This window comes from Emiliania huxleyi (assembly GCF_000372725.1).
Source record: "Emiliania huxleyi CCMP1516 unplaced genomic scaffold EMIHUscaffold_7, whole genome shotgun sequence".
Taxonomy (NCBI): domain Eukaryota; phylum Haptophyta; order Isochrysidales; family Noelaerhabdaceae; genus Emiliania; species Emiliania huxleyi.
The window spans coordinates 478,120-495,215 of record NW_005196756.1 but is presented as its reverse complement, the minus strand read 5'-3'; the positions used below and the strand labels follow the sequence as shown (position 1 = coordinate 495,215).

The 17,096-nt window shown below is 61.7% G+C and overlaps 4 protein-coding genes across 4 annotated transcripts; 2 read left to right on the top strand and 2 right to left on the bottom strand.

Moving 5' to 3' along the window:
* The first annotated feature begins 639 nt into the window (after positions 1-639).
* On the top strand, positions 640-2,726 carry EMIHUDRAFT_350596 (hypothetical protein). Its single transcript, XM_005761811.1, has 2 exons — positions 640-1,547; positions 2,454-2,726. Exons 1-2 carry the CDS (start codon positions 644-646, stop codon positions 2,504-2,506), a joined length of 957 nt encoding a protein of 318 aa, XP_005761868.1. The 5' UTR covers positions 640-643; the 3' UTR covers positions 2,507-2,726.
* A 2,955-nt stretch (positions 2,727-5,681) lies between these two features.
* On the bottom strand, positions 5,682-8,809 carry EMIHUDRAFT_96711 (hypothetical protein; the record flags this gene model as incomplete). Its single annotated transcript, XM_005761810.1, has 4 exons — positions 5,682-6,278; positions 6,362-6,659; positions 7,078-8,137; positions 8,608-8,809. The coding sequence occupies 4 exons, from the start codon at positions 8,807-8,809 to the stop codon at positions 5,682-5,684; spliced, it is 2,157 nt and encodes a 718-aa protein (XP_005761867.1).
* Positions 8,810-10,928: 2,119 nt separating this feature from the next.
* EMIHUDRAFT_432846 (hypothetical protein) lies at positions 10,929-12,214 on the bottom strand. Its single transcript, XM_005761809.1, has 3 exons — positions 11,456-12,214; positions 11,347-11,379; positions 10,929-11,264 (listed from the first exon to the last, which is right to left on the bottom strand). Exons 1-3 carry the CDS (start codon positions 11,680-11,682, stop codon positions 11,048-11,050), a joined length of 477 nt encoding a protein of 158 aa, XP_005761866.1. The 5' UTR covers positions 11,683-12,214; the 3' UTR covers positions 10,929-11,047.
* A 1,511-nt stretch (positions 12,215-13,725) lies between these two features.
* On the top strand, positions 13,726-14,610 carry EMIHUDRAFT_96710 (hypothetical protein; the record flags this gene model as incomplete). Its single annotated transcript, XM_005761808.1, has 1 exon — positions 13,726-14,610. One exon carries the CDS (start codon positions 13,726-13,728, stop codon positions 14,608-14,610), a length of 885 nt encoding a protein of 294 aa, XP_005761865.1.
* Positions 14,611-17,096: the final 2,486 nt, after the last annotated feature.

The following is a 17,096-nucleotide window of genomic DNA, read 5'->3' as shown; positions in this document are numbered from 1 at the left end:
TTCCAACTAGCTTGCGCCACGTCTGGGCTTGCTCAAAAAATTCTGGGTCCGATAGGCCTGAGCCAGACTCAAGGTTGGCCCTGATAAATTCGTCCAGGCTCAAGGTACTGTCCCCGTCCTCGTCGTACAAGGAGAAAATCGCCTCCTGCATGTTCAAGCTGGCTCCTTTAAGGGCCTCGCTACCAGCCAGACGCCTGAACTCGGCAATGGAGAGAGTGCCGTTGCCGTCAGCGTCACATTCTTGAAAGATTTCCGCGAGCAGCGCGCTTCGATCGAGTGGTCCCGGAGGCTGCTTCGGGCCCGCCGACTGCTTTGAAGAGCTGCACCCCATGGTGTTTGAGGTGTCAGCAAGCAAGACGGCAGCTTATCTAATGACTGCGCCTCACGTTTCGCCGTCCGCCCCGCGAATATATAAGGAGCAAAGAATTCCCGCCGTATCTCACGGCAGACAGGGTTCGACAAAAAGAAAAGGAAGCTGTCTTTTAGCACCACCGGGCAATTCACGCCTTTAGCGTAAAACGCCGAAATTGCGTCATGGAAGGACGACGCCTGAATTGCAAGCAACAGCGCGAAAGTCCAGGTGGCTACAGCAGCCGCCCTCGCCGATCAACGCCTCGCACTCACTGCCGACTCCTCGCGCAGGATGATGCTGAGTATCCTCGCCGTCTTTGCTGCCTTGGGCTTGGCGTCAGCGGCGCCTGTCGGAGAGGCCGCACCATCTTGTTACGCAATCATCGAGACTGAGCTGTGTGGCCCGACCTGCCCCACGTGCAACGACTACGTCTGCGAGTGCTGCTCCACGTTTGTGATTCCACCCCCTTTGGGACCGCAGCCCAGCTACGTGTGTCAGAACGGCCACCCTCCCTCCGACGATACTGCGGAGGGTGAGGATGTCTCCTGCGGCGAGTACGAGGTGGTCTGCGACGCGGCTATCCAGGCGCTCGGCGACGACTGTCTCATCGGCACCTGCACCGCCTGCACCAAGACTCTGCAAGACGGCGGTGTCGACTGCGCCACGCCGCCAGAGCCCGTTCCGGTCACCCTCGTGTGCACCGAGCCCGAGGTCAAGAAGTGCGGCTCTTCCTGCCCGGAGTGTGAGGACTACCTGTGCGAGTGCTGCCCGCCAGGCATCCTTAGCAACTACGTCTGCGACCACGGCAGCTCTCCCACGTCCGACGACGCGGAGGACGAGGAGGACGAGGAGTCATGCGGCGAGTACGAAGTGGTGTGCGATGCGAACATCCAGGCCGTCGGCGTCAACTGCATCGCTGACTCTTGCATCGCCTGCACCGCGGAGCTCCAGGCTCTTGGCGTTAGCTGCGCCACGCCGCTGGTGGACGAGGACGAGGAGTGCGGCGAGTACGAGGTGGTCTGCGACGCGGCTATCCAGGCGCTCGGCGACGACTGTCTCATCGGCACCTGCACCGCCTGCACCAAGACTCTGCAAGACGGCGGTGTCGACTGCGCCACGCCGCCAGAGCCCGTTCCGGTCACCCTCGTGTGCACCGAGCCCGAGGTCAAGAAATGCGGCTCTTCCTGCCCGGAGTGTGAGGACTACCTGTGCGAGTGCTGCCCGCCAGGCATCCTTAGCAACTACGTCTGCGACCACGGCAGCTCTCCCACGTCCGACGACGCGGAGGACGAGGAGGACGAGGAGTCATGCGGCGAGTACGAAGTGGTGTGCGATGCGAACATCCAGGCCGTCGGCGTCAACTGCATCGCTGACTCTTGCATCGCCTGCACCGCGGAGCTCCAGGCTCTTGGCGTTAGCTGCGCCACGCCGCTGGTGGACGAGGACGAGGAGTGCGGCGAGTACGAGGTGGTCTGCGACGCGGCTATCCAGGCGCTCGGCGACGACTGTCTCATCGGCACCTGCACCGCCTGCACCAAGACTCTGCAAGACGGCGGTGTCGACTGCGCCACGCCGCCAGAGCCCGTTCCGGTCACCCTCGTGTGCACCGAGCCCGAGGTCAAGAAGTGTGGCTCTTCCTGCCCGGAGTGTGAGGACTACCTGTGCGAGTGCTGCCCGCCAGGCATCCTTAGCAACTACGTCTGCGACCACGGCAGCTCTCCCACGTCCGACGACGCGGAGGACGAGGAGGACGAGGAGTCATGCGGCGAGTACGAAGTGGTGTGCGATGCGAACATCCAGGCCGTCGGCGTCAACTGCATCGCCAACTCTTGCATCGCCTGCACCGCGGAGCTCCAGGCTCTTGGCGTTAACTGCGCCACGTCGCCTGCACTGCAGTGCATCGCGCACGGGGGCTACCCGGTCGCCACCGACGACGGCGGCTTTGTCTGCGATTTCCCGTGTGGCAACGACTGGACCAAGCTCTGCACGGACCCCCCGTGCCCACCTGGTGCCACGTCGGCCGTGCCAGGCGCCGAATGCAACACCAAGTGCCTCGACTACATTAGCCCGCGCTGCGGCGTCGGGCGTAAGCCCATCTGCGACTCGCAAGTGGACGCCGACCGCTTCCTCAGCCTCGCTGCCCGCTGCCTTTAGAGTCGTAGGGCGGCTTTCGACCGAGGTAGGACGGCGAGAGGGCCGTAAGCACGCAGGAAGGCTCAGCGGGAGGGAGAGGGTTCACACACGAGTTTAGGGGAGTACGCGCTTCTTTCTCTTTTTGTCCAATGTGCATGGTGTCGTGAGAGGAGATGGCAGGTGTGAAGTGTAAGGCCTTGATTTTGTCAGTTTTGTTCATTGCAATAGCGAGTTATCTTTTAGCAGCATAGCACTTAGGGTCGAGGCACGAAGTGACGTGGAGACACGTCAATGGGCGGACCAAGCTTGGTGTATGATAACCCCGCCAATCATCCGCTATATTCGCTGCGGGAACCGCCCGGGCCACGTGAGGGTTTGCCGTCCGTGTAGGCGTGAAGTCTGTATTGTTTGACACCGACCGGAAAAGAGAAATCGAAGCGTGTCCGGGACAGCTCTCTGGCAACAAAATGCGAGCACAACAACAGCAGCTTCCCTCAAGAACCCGTATCGCGTCGGCAGCTGCACTTGCCTTGGGCCGCTCGTTCGCCTCTACACACAACAAACATGAGCGGCAGCGCACACCTCGCCAGCCACAATGGGCATGGCTTGTACGAGGCCGACAAGATGAGAGCGCGGCAGATGAAGATGGCTTCCATCGGCCCAGGAATATCCTCGATCATCATCATCGCCTGCATCGGCGCTGTCGTCGGGACGATGCTCGACTCGCTCCACGGCGCTACTGATTCGCTCACCTCCATCTCGAACGAGTTCCGGAAGTCGGCGGCGGAGGTGGCGATTGAGAATGTCGTCGTCGTGCTGGCGCCCGACTGGGAGTACACCCGTCGATATATGATGGAGGGTGCGGTGCCGCTGGCGACGCCCACAAAGGAGATCACTCTCAACTATGAGACCCCGCATCGAGAACGGGCTCTCAGCTCAACAAGGACGGAGAAGGTGCCGGCGGCCCTCGCCCTCCCTTCCCCCACCCCCCCTTCCTCCCTCCAGATCGTCTCCCCCCCTCCGCCCCCCCGCCTTCCCGCCTGCCTCCACCCTTCTCCTCGCCCTCGCGCAGGGCCGCGTCGCCATCTCCGGCATGCCGGCAGCCCACTTTACCGTCGCCTCCTCGGTCGATGCCGCTTCCCTCGCAGTACGAGGTCGGCGTACCTTCTCCGCGTACCTGCTCGAAGACCTACAAGGACGACCGCACCGGCGGCATGTCGCAGGCGACCACCGAGTGCTACACGGACTTCGCGGACGAGAGTGCGGTGCGCCGTTGCGTTGCCGCCCCGTGGGTGCCTCCCATTCAAGCACTTGAATGACGCACCTGCTCCCCGGCGGCACAGGGCGTTCGCGCTGTCACTGTCACGTCTCGGCCCGTCCTCGACATCGACCCGACCGCCGTCATCGCCGCTCCAGTCGACCCGGCGTTTGGCCCGGCCATGTGTGCGCGAGAAGCCCTACGTGGCGCTCTTCGGGCTCGTCCGCATCGAGGACGGGCTCTCAGCTCATGAAGCGGCGGGCCGTGTCCGGAGAAGGTGCCTGCGGCCCTCGCCCCTCCATGGCTCGTCTTCATCACCGCCGCCGGCGGTGGAGGCTGGTTTGCGGGTCGGGGTGCGGTGGGTTGGGTATGTTTAGTGGGGCGCGCACAGTTGTTGGTCCACGCAATGGTCTGGCAGCACGTCTCTCCGCTCGACAACGGTGCTGCACTTGCATTTGGAAGGCACGAGTCGTTGTGCCAGAACTCAATGAGCGGGCCGTCGTCCGGCCCCATCGGGTATGGAGCCCCATTCGATTTCGCATCAGAATCGATGTTGCATACGACTGGCGCGTCGGTGCGGACGTACCCGTCGGTGCCATTGCACAGCGGAAGTTTCTCCGGGCGAATGATGAGCGAGAGGAAGGGCCGATCGATAGCTCCAGTGCGTTTGCCCCAAACCGCGTTTCTGACGCATTTTTCGACATCTGTCGCCTGTGTTCAGGGGACACTGCTATGAGAGCTGGCGGAAGGGGCTATCGAGCACATCGTCTGGAGTGCGCCCAACGAGTGAGTCTCTCAGCTCTCACCTGCGAGTACACTTTCTGGAGCTCCTTGACGTAGGCCCTCGCGTACTTCGTGAAGCCATCGAGGTCCCTGTATGACGCGCCGGCGAAAACATCGTATTCGAACGGCTTGAAGTAGGCGGTGCCGTTCGAGAAAGCTCCGCACAGCTCGTCGAGCGGGTTGTTGGGCGACTTGGCTCCGATGCTGCCGACAACGCACTGCTGGAAGAGCTGGGTCGTCTGGTAGGCAAAAGATTGGCACAGCTGCCGCGTGGTCACATAAAGCTGCAGCGCCATGATCGACATCTGAGTCTGAGAGGTCAGGAAGAGGGAGCGAGCGTGAGAGGCAGGGAGCGATCGGGCACATCAGAGCACTTAGAGCCACAGAGGGCTTAGAGTAGGAAGGGGCGGGGCTTGCCCCGATCAGCAGCTTCTTCTCGGCCGCCGAGGTCTTCAAATCCACATCGCCCGAAATGCCAAACGCGTCCTTGATGGCTTTGTGAACATTCTTGTTTGCTTCCTCCTGAGCGAGGTTGATCAGCGCCTATCCCAAAAGCGCAATGCGCCCCGCGTGAGGAGCGGCGGGCAGAAGGAGCACAAGAACCGCACCGCTGCGCCTGCTGTACGCCAGCAACAAAACGGACGCCATTGGTCACGTAATCTGGTTGGGAGAGGCAGCGGGGAGCCAGGTGGGCGCTGGGGTCAGCGCGTTTGTAGACACAGTAGCGCTGTGTGTCAAGCGTCGCTGGGCGAGGGGGGGGAGGGGGGATGGTCGCACCGTTGCCGTAATCGCACTGCGCGCGCATCTGCTTGAGCCACTTCTTTGCCCCAACATTGATTTTAGTGTTGTACCCCGTCGTGTATGGCTCCATCATGTCGCCTATGTTCAAAGAGAGGGACCTCGAGAGCACGATAGGCATGGCGCCGAAAGAGCACGAAGCTCGCTCCAGAGTTCGCATACATCCCCGACCAGTACCCTGTGCCGAGATTGGGCAGCAGGTTGTTGAGCATGAACGCCATGGTCGAGAGGTCAGCCAGAGAGTCGTTGCTGCTTGGTATTAGGGAGACATTGCTCGGCCTGCAGAGTGGTCCGGGGCGGCATCAAAGATACTACGCGCTGTGAGAGCAACCTACCGGTTGCCGCTCCAGTGAGCATCTATGTCACTGTCCAGCCGAACTGTTCTTCCATTGCCGCGACGGACGCTCCGGCGGCGTCCCGAACGTCACTGCTCAGCCCGTCGGCCGTGGACACCGCCTTAACCGCCTCGGTGATGCCAACGACGCCCTTCATGAAGCTATCGACGCCCTTGATCAATTCAGAGAAGCCTTTGCGCCAAGTTTCCTTGCCCTTCCAGACCTTAGCCAAGATTGCCCGTGACTCGTCGTCAAGTGCATCGATGCAACTGGGGGCTCGAAACTTGCCTACATCTTTTTCGTGCCTGTCTGCCTTCTTTCCCCACGGGAACAGCGCCTCGACCTTGGCGCCCTCACTGGCAGCCGCAAACATTGGTGCCGCCACCGAGAGAGCAAAATCCCCCACGACGAAAGCAAAATCCAACCAGGCCTTCGTCTGCTGCTCTTGAATCCACGCGTCGATATCCGACTTCATCTTCAACGTGGTTTCGTTCATCTGACGCCCCATGTTGGAGATGCCCTCCATCCCGGCGTTCATCCCAGTGATCGCCGTGGCGATCGTCTTCATCGTCATCTCTTGCGTCTTTGCGGCGACACTCTCCTTGCCACTCAGCTTCGCCTGCGAGCCGCGGGGGCCGGGTTTACATTACTAGTACTAAAGGGCGGCACTATTTGTGAATCGTGCTGGCGCGCGCGGGGGACCTGCTCAATCCTGAGTTTCGCGATGTAATTCTGTAGTGCCTTCTCCTCCTCGACCTCCTTCTCGAGCTCCGTCTGGAGGTTCGTGAGGGCTTCGACGTAATTTCCCATATCCGTGACGTAGAACTCGTAGGAGAAGGACGGTATGAAGCCCGAGTTGCGCTCCATAGTTGATCCGCCAGTCAGAGTAGCGATATTCTTCGAGTGGTCAGACTGGGCTTGCAGCAAGGCGGTGCCGATGCGGGACTCTGCTGACGTCGGCATCGGGTCGTCCATGAACGGCGCAAAGAGCGTGCGGCGGCTACGGGAAGAGGAAGACCTCATCGCCTCAGCGTCAATAAAGGTGTCGATGACACTTGCCGTCGCTTGCAGGTTCCTCGCTTGAAGGATGCTCACCACACCGGCGTCCTGTTCCGCGCCGGTGACGTCTAGCGCGGAGTCCTCGGGAAAGGTGTACATCTGATCATCAGACGGGATCAGTAAGCGAGCGCGGTAAGGTGGGTATGGTGAAGGGAGGAGGGGGGGTGGGGGGTGGCGAAGACGAGGCAGTAGCGGCGCGGGCCTGAGATCCTTTGGCTACGTCAACAAGACGAAGCTGGATGGCGTGGCTGAAGAACGGCAAGTACCGCGCCATGTCGAATTCGCAATCTTGTGCACCCGGGATGTCGCATGCCCCTGCCTTCGCCGCAGGATCTGTTCGGCAAACGTCGCCGACGCACCCCGGCTTGCCGGCCTCGAGGGCCATCCAGTCGTACGTGCCTTGAGACCAGAACGTCTCTCCGCACTGGCGATTCCACTCCTCCAGTGTGCCGAGCGTCTGGTCGATCAAAAAGCGGCGCTTTGGCTTGACAGCTGCCGGCTTGGCGCGGATGTGTGCGTAAGAATTGTGCTCCACGCACGCGGGACCGAGGTACTTCTTGAGCGTAAAGGATTCCTGGAATGGGGTGTATCCGCCGCCGCTGCCACTGCCACCTCTTATCTGGACCGAGTAGCCGAGGCAGTTGTCGTCGTTGTCACACTGTGCCTGGCAGTCGTTGTCGTCGTCGCAGAAGCCGAGGGAGGTGTTGCCGCCCGCTGGGTCGCACGGCGTCGCAATCTCCGTCTGGGGAAAGGTCGAGTACTCTGGCGGCGCGATATCCGTCTCGTTGTCGCCGGCGATCTTGAGGCAGCTGAAGGTTGTCGGAGTCGACGGCAGCACGCCTGGCTTTTCTGGCGTGCGCGACACTGGGCCAGGGTCGTCGTAAGCAAAGACGAAGGGCGGGTGCTTGCACTGCTCGAGGAGATCGGCTTGGGCGGCCGGCTTGGTTTTATTCCCCTGCAGCTCGAGGCCAAGAGGCGAGAGCGATGGAAACCAGCAAGGCACGGCGTGCTGTTTTTTGCCCGGATCTGAGCCAACGGGGCTGTGTTTGCCAGGATCTGAGCCAACGGTGCTGTGTTTGAGGACCCCATCCAGGCCGTCGGCGTCCTCGCCGTTGTACGCAACGCAGCTCCACGTGCCTCGCGGGCAGTCTTGGAGGGGCCGGTGGTGATACTTGTCCTCGCCGTGAACGCTCTTGTTGGAGCACGTGTACGACACGGAGCACGGGGTGTAGTCCGGCGTGCCGTCTTGGCCGCGGAAGTCGCACTGCGTGCCATCTTTCGGGGCCACACAGGCTAGGTTGCCGTTGTAGAGCGTCGGCCTCGCATCCGAGATGTCTCCGCTCGGCGCGAGCTCCAGGCTGCCAAGCGGGCACACCTTTGTCACCGTGCCAGTCGGATTCGGGTTGGGGTCGCAGGTACCTATAATCAATAATTTCAACTAACGGCAGCCCGCGGCGCCAGGAACTGAGAGCCGAGCAGGTAGAAACCCTTGTCCACGACTGTGTCGGGCAGGTTCGTCCAGGTGATGGGACTGCACGACTGGCCGAGAGGGCAGGACTGAGTGCTCGCGACGATGAAAGGCTTGACCACCTCAAGCGGCGGAGGCAGCGGCGGCGGCGATGGCGGTGGAGAGGGTTGGTCGACGAAGTTGCACCCATACCAGTCAGTGCAGGTATAGGTGCATCCCCATGAGCCGCAGGTCTGGATACACTTGTGCTCACGATGCACACACTTGTAGCCCTCGCAGCAGGGACCGAACGGTTCGCAAGGCTCGTCTTTTCCGGTCTGGGAGCAGCTTCCCACGCCGCAATCTTCGCTCATGAAGGAACTAGAACCAGCGCCTTGGCACGAAAGCTGCAAGAACCCCTGATTGCACGTCTTGCAGCAACCCTCCTTTGCCTGCGGGTGGCTGCAGAGGCCTTGGATCGCAACGTCGCTGCAGCTCATGACGTCGCCGAGCCCCATCCCTCGAGCGGCCTGCATGACTGTGGTGTCGTCCGCGTCTTCGCAGCCGTCGTCAGGCCGACCGACAGCCGCAAAGCCGCGGCACAGTCCGACAAGGCCGGCGAGAAGCAGCCAGCGAAGACTCATGATGACGCCTTCCTGCGACAGCTCGATTTACGTTTCAGGCCTGTGCAGAGTACTACCGCGCATTATTACTGGTTACTGGACACTGTGCAGAGGATGGGGCAATCTCGGCGAACGGAGAGGTCAGCACCTACCGGATCATGACCATGTGAAAGAGGGTCAAAACTGCTGTCCAGGGGTGGTGTCCCCGATGGAGGGTGCAGGCCAGCGCTCGAGTGGCCCTAGCGGCTGCGGGCACAGAGTGGCACTCTCTAGACGCAGCGGAGATGCGAGCAGGGCGGGAACTCCTTCTCAGCGGGGTCAATCTCAGGTCAGTCTCGGCTCGTAGCAGGAAAGGCAAGCGCCTACGGGATCGCGACCATGTGAAAGAGGGTACAAAACTGGTACTGAGATGTCTGGGGGTATATTGGGTATATGGGGGTATATGGGGGGTATATGGGGGTATATGGGGGTTGTATATGGGGTATATGGAGGTATATGCAATATGGGATTATGAGAGGGCCAGAAACTATCCAGAAAGAGAGGTGCGGAAGAGTCCCACAACGGGCCGCCCGCGCATTACTCCAGCGCGGTCAATCTCGGATTCTGATCTCGGGTCAATCTCGGGTCAATCTCGGCGAACGGAAAGGTTGGCGCCTACGCGATCAGGACCGTGTGAAAGAGGGTGCAAGACTGCTATGAAGATGTCTGGGGGGTATATGGGGGTATATGGGGGTATATGGGGGTATATGGGGGTATGAGAAAATCTCGGGCAATCTCGGGCAAATCTCACACATCTCCAATCCCCACCCTCCACCCCCAGCCCCACCCCCACCCCCACCGCCTCCCCCGCCCCCCTCCCACCAGTACCCAAGCGTCGCCTAAGAGCCCTGGTACTCGAGGAAGGGAAAAGAAAATCGACGAATGGGATCCAGGTATCGCATCTCTCTGTGCAGAGGACTAACGCGAGCTCTGATGACTGGTTCTGGACGAGAGTGTCGAGCAGGAGAACGCCGACGCGCCTACTGGCAGCACGTCGCGGCGTGAGCGTCGAGACGACGCCGCCGGCACGCTCTCTCGCGTCCTCGGCGCTCGGACTGGAGCCGGGCGGCGATTTGCAAGCGAGCGGGCTGCATCGCTCTCTCGCCGGAAAAGAGTGGGGGCAATCGGGCGGGTTCGCTCGGTGTAAGGGTGGGAAACGAGCGGCAGCTGCCGCGTCTCGCGGCTCCTCGATGGCAGCAGCCTCACCTGCGAACGGGAGGTGGCAGGAATTGTGAGGCCGAGAGGGGGCGCAGCCTCTCGGGCGCCAGAGCGAAGCGCATCGCATGGTGGGAGCGGAGAGGGAGCGGCGGGTTGCGTGAGCAAGAGGCGTCGCGCCGCTCGGGCGTGCAGCTCCCCGCGGCCATATGTGCGTCGATGCGGCGGGGCCAGCGCGAGCGCGGAACGGGAAAGGCGAGGGTTGGGCCTTGTGTGGGTATCAGGCACAGGGGGGAATGTGTGATGGCCTGTCAGCAGAGGCTCGATTGCCTCAATCAAATCCAGCGCCTTCAGCACTACTCTCTCGAGGTCTCCAGGCTAGAATTTTTCGTTTTCATGGTTCTCGCGAAAACGAAACCCAGGCCGCAAACTGTGGCCGCGAAAACCAGGCGAAACCAACACCCTGACCGCTCCTCACCGAGATAGCCAGCCGACTCTCGGCCGTCTCAGATGACCGGGCTGTGTCGTGTGTGATCGCGCGCCTTGCGGGGTGTCTCTAAACAAGAGGAAAGCGCAAGGCCCCAATGGGAAGAACGCCAAGCTTTTGGAAACCCGAGAGGGCCGCCCTCGACCGGCCCTGGGGGCGAGCTTGAGAGAGAAACTTTGAACACTCCTAGCTACTGCGACTCGTTTTTTGGTTTCGACTTCGTCTTCGAGCTTGCGACGACGCGGAGGCACAGCCGTGTGGCACAGGCAGGGCGCTGAGACCGTGTCTCCGTGAGAGACCCCGCGCTGAACCGCTGTGCGGGTGCCGGGTCCCTCTTGCCCTTAAGCGTTGTATAGCCCCCGTGCGTGAGCCCACGGGCGCTGACCCGCTGTGAGTGTGACGACTGACGTGTGAGTGAGTGAGTGTGACATGTCACATGATGAGTGTGACGTGTTGACGGACATGACATGTACATGTGCGAAAGTTGTTTCGCGTCTGCGGGCAGAGTGTGTCGGAGCGCTCTCGCAGACGCTCCCAAGGCTCACACCCCTCGACAGTCGCCCTCTCCTGCTTTTTCGTCATCGAGTGTTGTCCTCCACAGTGAGCCAGAGCGTCCCGCTATCTCTGACCTGAAAAGGCCGTCGTGAAGCCACCCCGCGCATGCCGCAGTCAGGCACAACGGACAACGCGGGGAGATCAGAGTTCGCGAAGTCGGTCGGGTCGGCGCCGGTCGGCTGGTTGTGAGAGTAGGCGGGCGTGACGTACAGCGGCTGCTCCTCGGCGATCCTTGCGTACCTGACCACACAGCGGGCGGGTGAGAAGCGACGCCTCCCCCCCCCCCCCCCCAGCGGCAGCCCCCCCCCCCTGTCGCGCGCACTTGAGCAGCTCATGGCGGTGAGGCCGGACGTGCCTACAGACACGTCTCGCACGTGTCATCGGCGTGTCGTGGACGTGTCCCCCCCGGTGCCGGGCGAGGCCGGGCGTGCCTCCAGACATGGTCGCGAGCAGCGCCTGCTGGTAGCCGACGCTGAGCTTGCCGTTGTGGCCCGGACCGGTCAGCACCTGCGGGCAGCGAGGAGGGGCGGTGAGAGGCGACACGGCGGTGAGCGGCGGTGAGAGTGCCATCGGCGAAACTCGGCGGATCTCGGCGGATCTCCGCCCGCTCCGGCTTGCGGGTTCTCCTCGCGATACAGATCTGCATCGTCTCGGACATGTCACAACCAAGAGCGAGGCTGTTGCCCTGGACTGCTCGGGTGCGGCGCGGCGAGCGGCTCGATCTTTCTCATCGACTTCGACATGAACTCGCCCGGCGCAAGCATCCAGTTCCTGAGCAAGACCCGCACCAGGAGCCACCCTTCCCGCCGTGCACCGGCCTCAAGTGCCTCGACGTCTCACAGCACGGCCGCAAGCGCTGCGTGCTCGTGAGCGACCGCGCGCCTCAACGCGCGATATGGCGACGCCAATCATCCACGTGCCAGGCACGGCGGCGGCGCGCGCTGCGCGTATAGCCTGCCGCCGCCCTCGCCGGTGGGTTGGACTCTCGCAACAGCGCCGCAGAATAGCACAGCCACCGCACGGCGCAGCCCTCGCCCTCGGGCTGCGCCGGCAGCTCGAAGCCGCGCTCTTGCGCCCACAAGCGGATGCCCTCCAGCGCAAGCGAGGCGTGGAAGAGGAGCGAGACGGCCGCGACGCGAGCGATGTCGGCGGGGTCGCAGCGAGAGAGGGCGCGCATGAGGAGGTCCGTGGGGAGGTCGAGCAGGCGGGCGGGAGGCGGCGTGTCTGGCGAGGGGGCGGCGGCGGCGGCGGGGGCAGGCGGCGCGAGCGGCGGCGCGGCGGTTTAGGACATCGCGAAAGAATTCTGCGATGCGCCGGTCTGACAGCAGACTGGCACGAACTAGCACCACAAAAGGCACAGCAGACAACGGCCCCTTATGGGCCGTCGAAGAGGCCGTCATACTCCTCCGGCCTCGCCCCCCCTTCCCAACCCTCCCCTGGCTCAGGCTCCTCATCCTCGCGGCGCGCAGTGCGCACCCCGCCCCGCGAAGACGAACCCTTCCGCCGGCGTGCCTCGCGGGACTGCCGCCCGCTGCCGCCGCCCTTCCCCCCCTCCGCCGCCCGCGCCTTCTCCGCCGCCAACAGCGCCTCCCTCCGCGTGACCCCTATGGGCCCCTTGCGCATCCAGGAGAGGTCGCGCGAGCGACCTATCCAGGGCACCAGGGGTTACTCGGATACGGCGCAACGTAGCCGCTGCGCAGCTCCGAGTAGTCGCCAAAGCCCCCCCCCCAAATAGCCCTCCAGGCAAGCATCGCAGACCCACTCGCCTAACTGAGAGATCTGAAGCCCATAGCGCATAGGCATCAGAACCCTCGCCGCGCTGCATCTCCTCCTCCGCCGCCTCCATCTCCTCTCGCGACCAGCCCCCAGCTCCGACCAGCCCTCAGCGAAAGAATTCTTAAAATACAAGCCTCTCTCACAGCACACTGGCACGACAAGGGCGCGGACTGGCGCGGACTGGCACACTCACCGGCTCACCGCCGGAGCCGCCTAAGCGACTCCGTTAAGAACGGCAATGCATTCCGCACCGTGCACAATGCCGCTCTCCCCGCACGCTAGCTCGTTCACCGTCTGCCACGCCACGGCGGTGTGGAGGACGACAGACAAACGCTGCATCTGCAGCCCGTGCCAGTTCTTGGTGGTCCATGTGACCTCGTCCAGGTGCTGAGCGTGCGAAAGTTTGTTGCTCAGCTGGTTCGCCACCTCCCTCAGGGTGCTGCGGACCTCCTTTCCAAAGCCTCCGAAAGCCTCAAAATCAAACAAACGTAGATCGCAATCCTGCTCCCGCGCCGAGGGCGCCACCAACCCGTGGCGGCGGCATTTCCAGCCCAAATTCTCGGAAACTTCGCGACCGCCCCCGGGGTTGAGCCGCACGAGTGCGCCGACCCGTCGCGAGGTGCCTGCGCGGTGTGATGGGACACCCTCGGAATCCAACTGCGTACTACTTGGCTAGCACGCTATTGGCATACCGACGGCTAAGGCCGAAATCGGTTCACACCTGCTCTTGCAGGTGTGAACACAAAGGATTCGCTGTATCTACTCAGCTGCTCCGCTTACACTTACCTGTGAAGCGTGAACAGCGGATTTTGAATCAGCGTTCTCCTTGAACGATATCGGTGTCGAAACACCGCTCTGACAGCGCTCACAGCTGCGCTACCCCGACATCTGGACCGAGCGAGCGAGACTCACTCCGCGCAACAGGATGTCGCAGCCTCCTTCCGGACCTCAGGACATGACCAACATCGCGCAGCAGGTGGCCAACGACTTCGTGTCGGAGGGCATGCGGTCGATGTTCACCGGCTTCCTCAAGGGCAACACACACGACAACGACTACGACGGCAACTGGTTCTCCGGCGGCAAGGGCGGCGGCAAGGGCGGCGGCAAGGGCGGCGGCAAGGGCGGCGGCAAGGGCCGCGGTTTCTCGTATGTAGTCTGCTACCGCTGCGGCGGGCCGGGACACATTGCTCCCTATTGCCCGAACCTCCCGCCCGTCCCCTCGAGCGCTGCCAACCCCAACGCGCCGACCAACAGCGCGGCCAGCGACACCACCAAGGACGACAAGATCCTCGCCGCGATCAACAACCTCGCCGAGTCGCTCAAGGAGAAGACGAGCGCGCCACCCGGGCCCAACACGGAGTCCATTTCTACTGCGCCGCTCCTCGTCAACGAGGACGCCATCGCCAAGAAGATCGCCGCGGAGGTCGCAGACGGCCTCAAGGAGGCGGTTGGGCCTTTCTTCAAGGCGCAGGTCGGCATGATGCAGACCATGATGGCCAAGGCGACGTCGCTCCCGCGGCAGCGGCTCTCATTCGGGTCGCCGGAGGTGACCGAGCTGGACGACTCGCCAAAGGCGGCGGATGAGACTGGGCTCGAGGAGGCCGAGGAGGCGCCGCCGGCGACGCCGCCGCGCGTCCAGCGCAAGCGAGGCCGCGCACCTGCCGCCGACCAAGATGAGGCGGTGGCGGCGGCGGCGGCCGCCGCCGCCGCAGCGGATGCGGCCTACCACCGGGCCAAGGCGATGGCGAAGGCCGCAGGCGGCTCATACAAGGTGCCGCGCGGCCAGCCGCCGCAGGATGCGGCGGCGTAGGAAGCGGGGCACCCGCAAAGGTGGGGGGTGCCCGCTAGATTGAGTAGTAAGGAGCCCGCCCCTACTAGTAACCCTGGAGAGTGCGGCAGAGCGACGGCGTTCGCCTGCGCCCACCTGGGGGCGAGAGAGAGAATGGGAGTGGAGAGAGTGCTGTGCCTGCTGAGAGAGAGACTCACACAGCCCCCCAGTGTAGCTGGGGAAGCGATAGAATGGAAGGAGGTCCGCCATGTTGGCGCTAGTGAGAGGCTCGGCTGCTTTGTGCGTCGCCATTATGAGCCGGTGAGGTCCCGGGCAGCTGTGTGCGTCGCCCGGGAGAATGTTAATGGCAGCTGTGTGCGTCGCCAGGGAATGAATGAGAAAGGGGATGGACAGATTTGGAATGGAGAAACGAGAGAGAGGCCTATACATGCGCTGTGGCGACATGTAAGGCGAAAGATGGCTGGTTTTATCCTAAGAGAGCTTTGGGCTATCCAAGCTTTCATCAAGGAATTCTGCCTTCCCCAAGGCGAAGGGAAGAAAATCAGAGTACAAACCAGAGCTAAGAGATGGGTAGCAGAGCTACACACGCTGGCACAACCATGGATTAAGGCTCTCACACGGGCTGTACGCATTCCCGCGCTCGACCGAGTCGCACATCTCATACAGAACGCAGAAGAAGTGCACACTCATGATACACGTGCTATCGTGTACGTGAGATTCAGTCTCGACGGCACTCGGGCTGTATACGTTGGGGAGACAGAGAACTGGAGTCGCCGACAGGAACAGCATTTCACAGGAACGGTGAGGCACTCGCGCGAATACCATGCCTGCAGCAACAAAAGAAACGGAGAACATGCAAAATACATTGCGCACCGCGCAGCACGCCCTCACACATGGTTCACCGTCCCGCTCGCTGTTTGTGCGAGCAAGTATGAAGCCATGCGTTTCGAGAAGCGACTTATCCGCATTTTGAAACCAAAACTCAACATGGAGGAGCGAAACAAAGCTTCCTGGAAAAGCCAGCCTACGTACAAAGAGGAGATGAGAAAACTGAATCGGGCGGATAGAAGTCAAAGGAGGCCACAGCTACCACCGTGGAGAGACCCACTACGAAGTCATCTCCGCCTACGAGGCGGAGATGGCGTCGAGAGGCATTTAGATGCGCAGAGGCAGCACGGGTTTTCCTATTTTTGGCGGGAAGACCTCGGTTGTGTGCACAGACACTTTGACCTCGGTGGCATTCTGCGAAAGGCCGAGACCGAGTGTGAAGGGGATAGTATGACCTTCACCGTCAGCTACCAGATGAGAGACACTCACCTCACGAATTGGAGGTACCTACAGGGGAAATACTCTCATTGGAGCATCGCAACTCGCGATGGCGAAAACACGAGTTTCAGCGTCGGCCTCGCAGCCATACGGCGCAGAACCGACCGTGGATACTTCACCGTCACCGCCAGGCGCGCTATAAGCACCCCTCTGACCGAGGGTACCGGTAGCGCCGCTTTCCTGCTCGCGAGCAGCGCATGGTTTGTTAAAGAGGATGATACTTCCGCGCAGGAATTCTTCGTTGACGTAAGTAAAGAGCTCTGCGAACTCACAGAAGAGGAACTAGCGTGTTTATGGAAGAGGAGGGGATACGTCGACAAATCCACATGGCTGCGTATGAGACGCATGCTCTGGAAAGAATACGAGACGAGGTATGAGGGTCTCACACGGGATACGATTGAGGTGCGCCTTCCCTTCGTACCAGGGGTTGACGCTCGCCCTCTTCGAGCCTTCCTCGATGAGCTAGTGAGACGGCAACCCTGGCCGGAGCACATAATCGAGTGGCACTCTCAACGGATCAAGATAGTGACAGTACGGCAGAAGAACATTATAGAGAGACTTGCAAATGTCGGTGACCCGAGAAGACCACAGAGATGCGCCTGTCAAGCGATACAGCAGCGACTTGTCTCTTTCGGGTTCGATCCTCTACCGATGACGGAGGGGCATATTTTCTGCATTGGACGGGAGTACAACGGCCCACACGCCGAGGTACTACACCGAAGCAACAAAAATGTGCCCATCTCGACTGCTAGAGACATGCGTGTGGCATGGGACAAGGCACTCGGAAGCCTTCCCGCAAGTGTGCGGGAAGCCGGGGGAGATGGCGAGTGGAAACGGGTGCTCGCTGAGACACTTGCTGAAACAGACGAGACATGTCTACCATGCGCAGACGTTGTCACTTCGAATCAGGTTGCACAAGTCAAGAGCGTCCTGCGAGGGAGCGTTATAGGATGGCTGGACAAGAATGTCGGAGAGGTTTTTGTTACTTGCCCTGTCACATATGCGAAGACGCTAGACGCACTATTCGACACTTCAAATGGCAACTATACGCGCGTATATCCGCTAAAGGATACGGCGTATAAGAGGAAGAAATACGGAGCTGATGATCTGCTCAGAAACATGACGATAGGAGATCGGTCGCGAGTACGAGCGAACCAGCTGAGCACTGACGGTACGCTCGA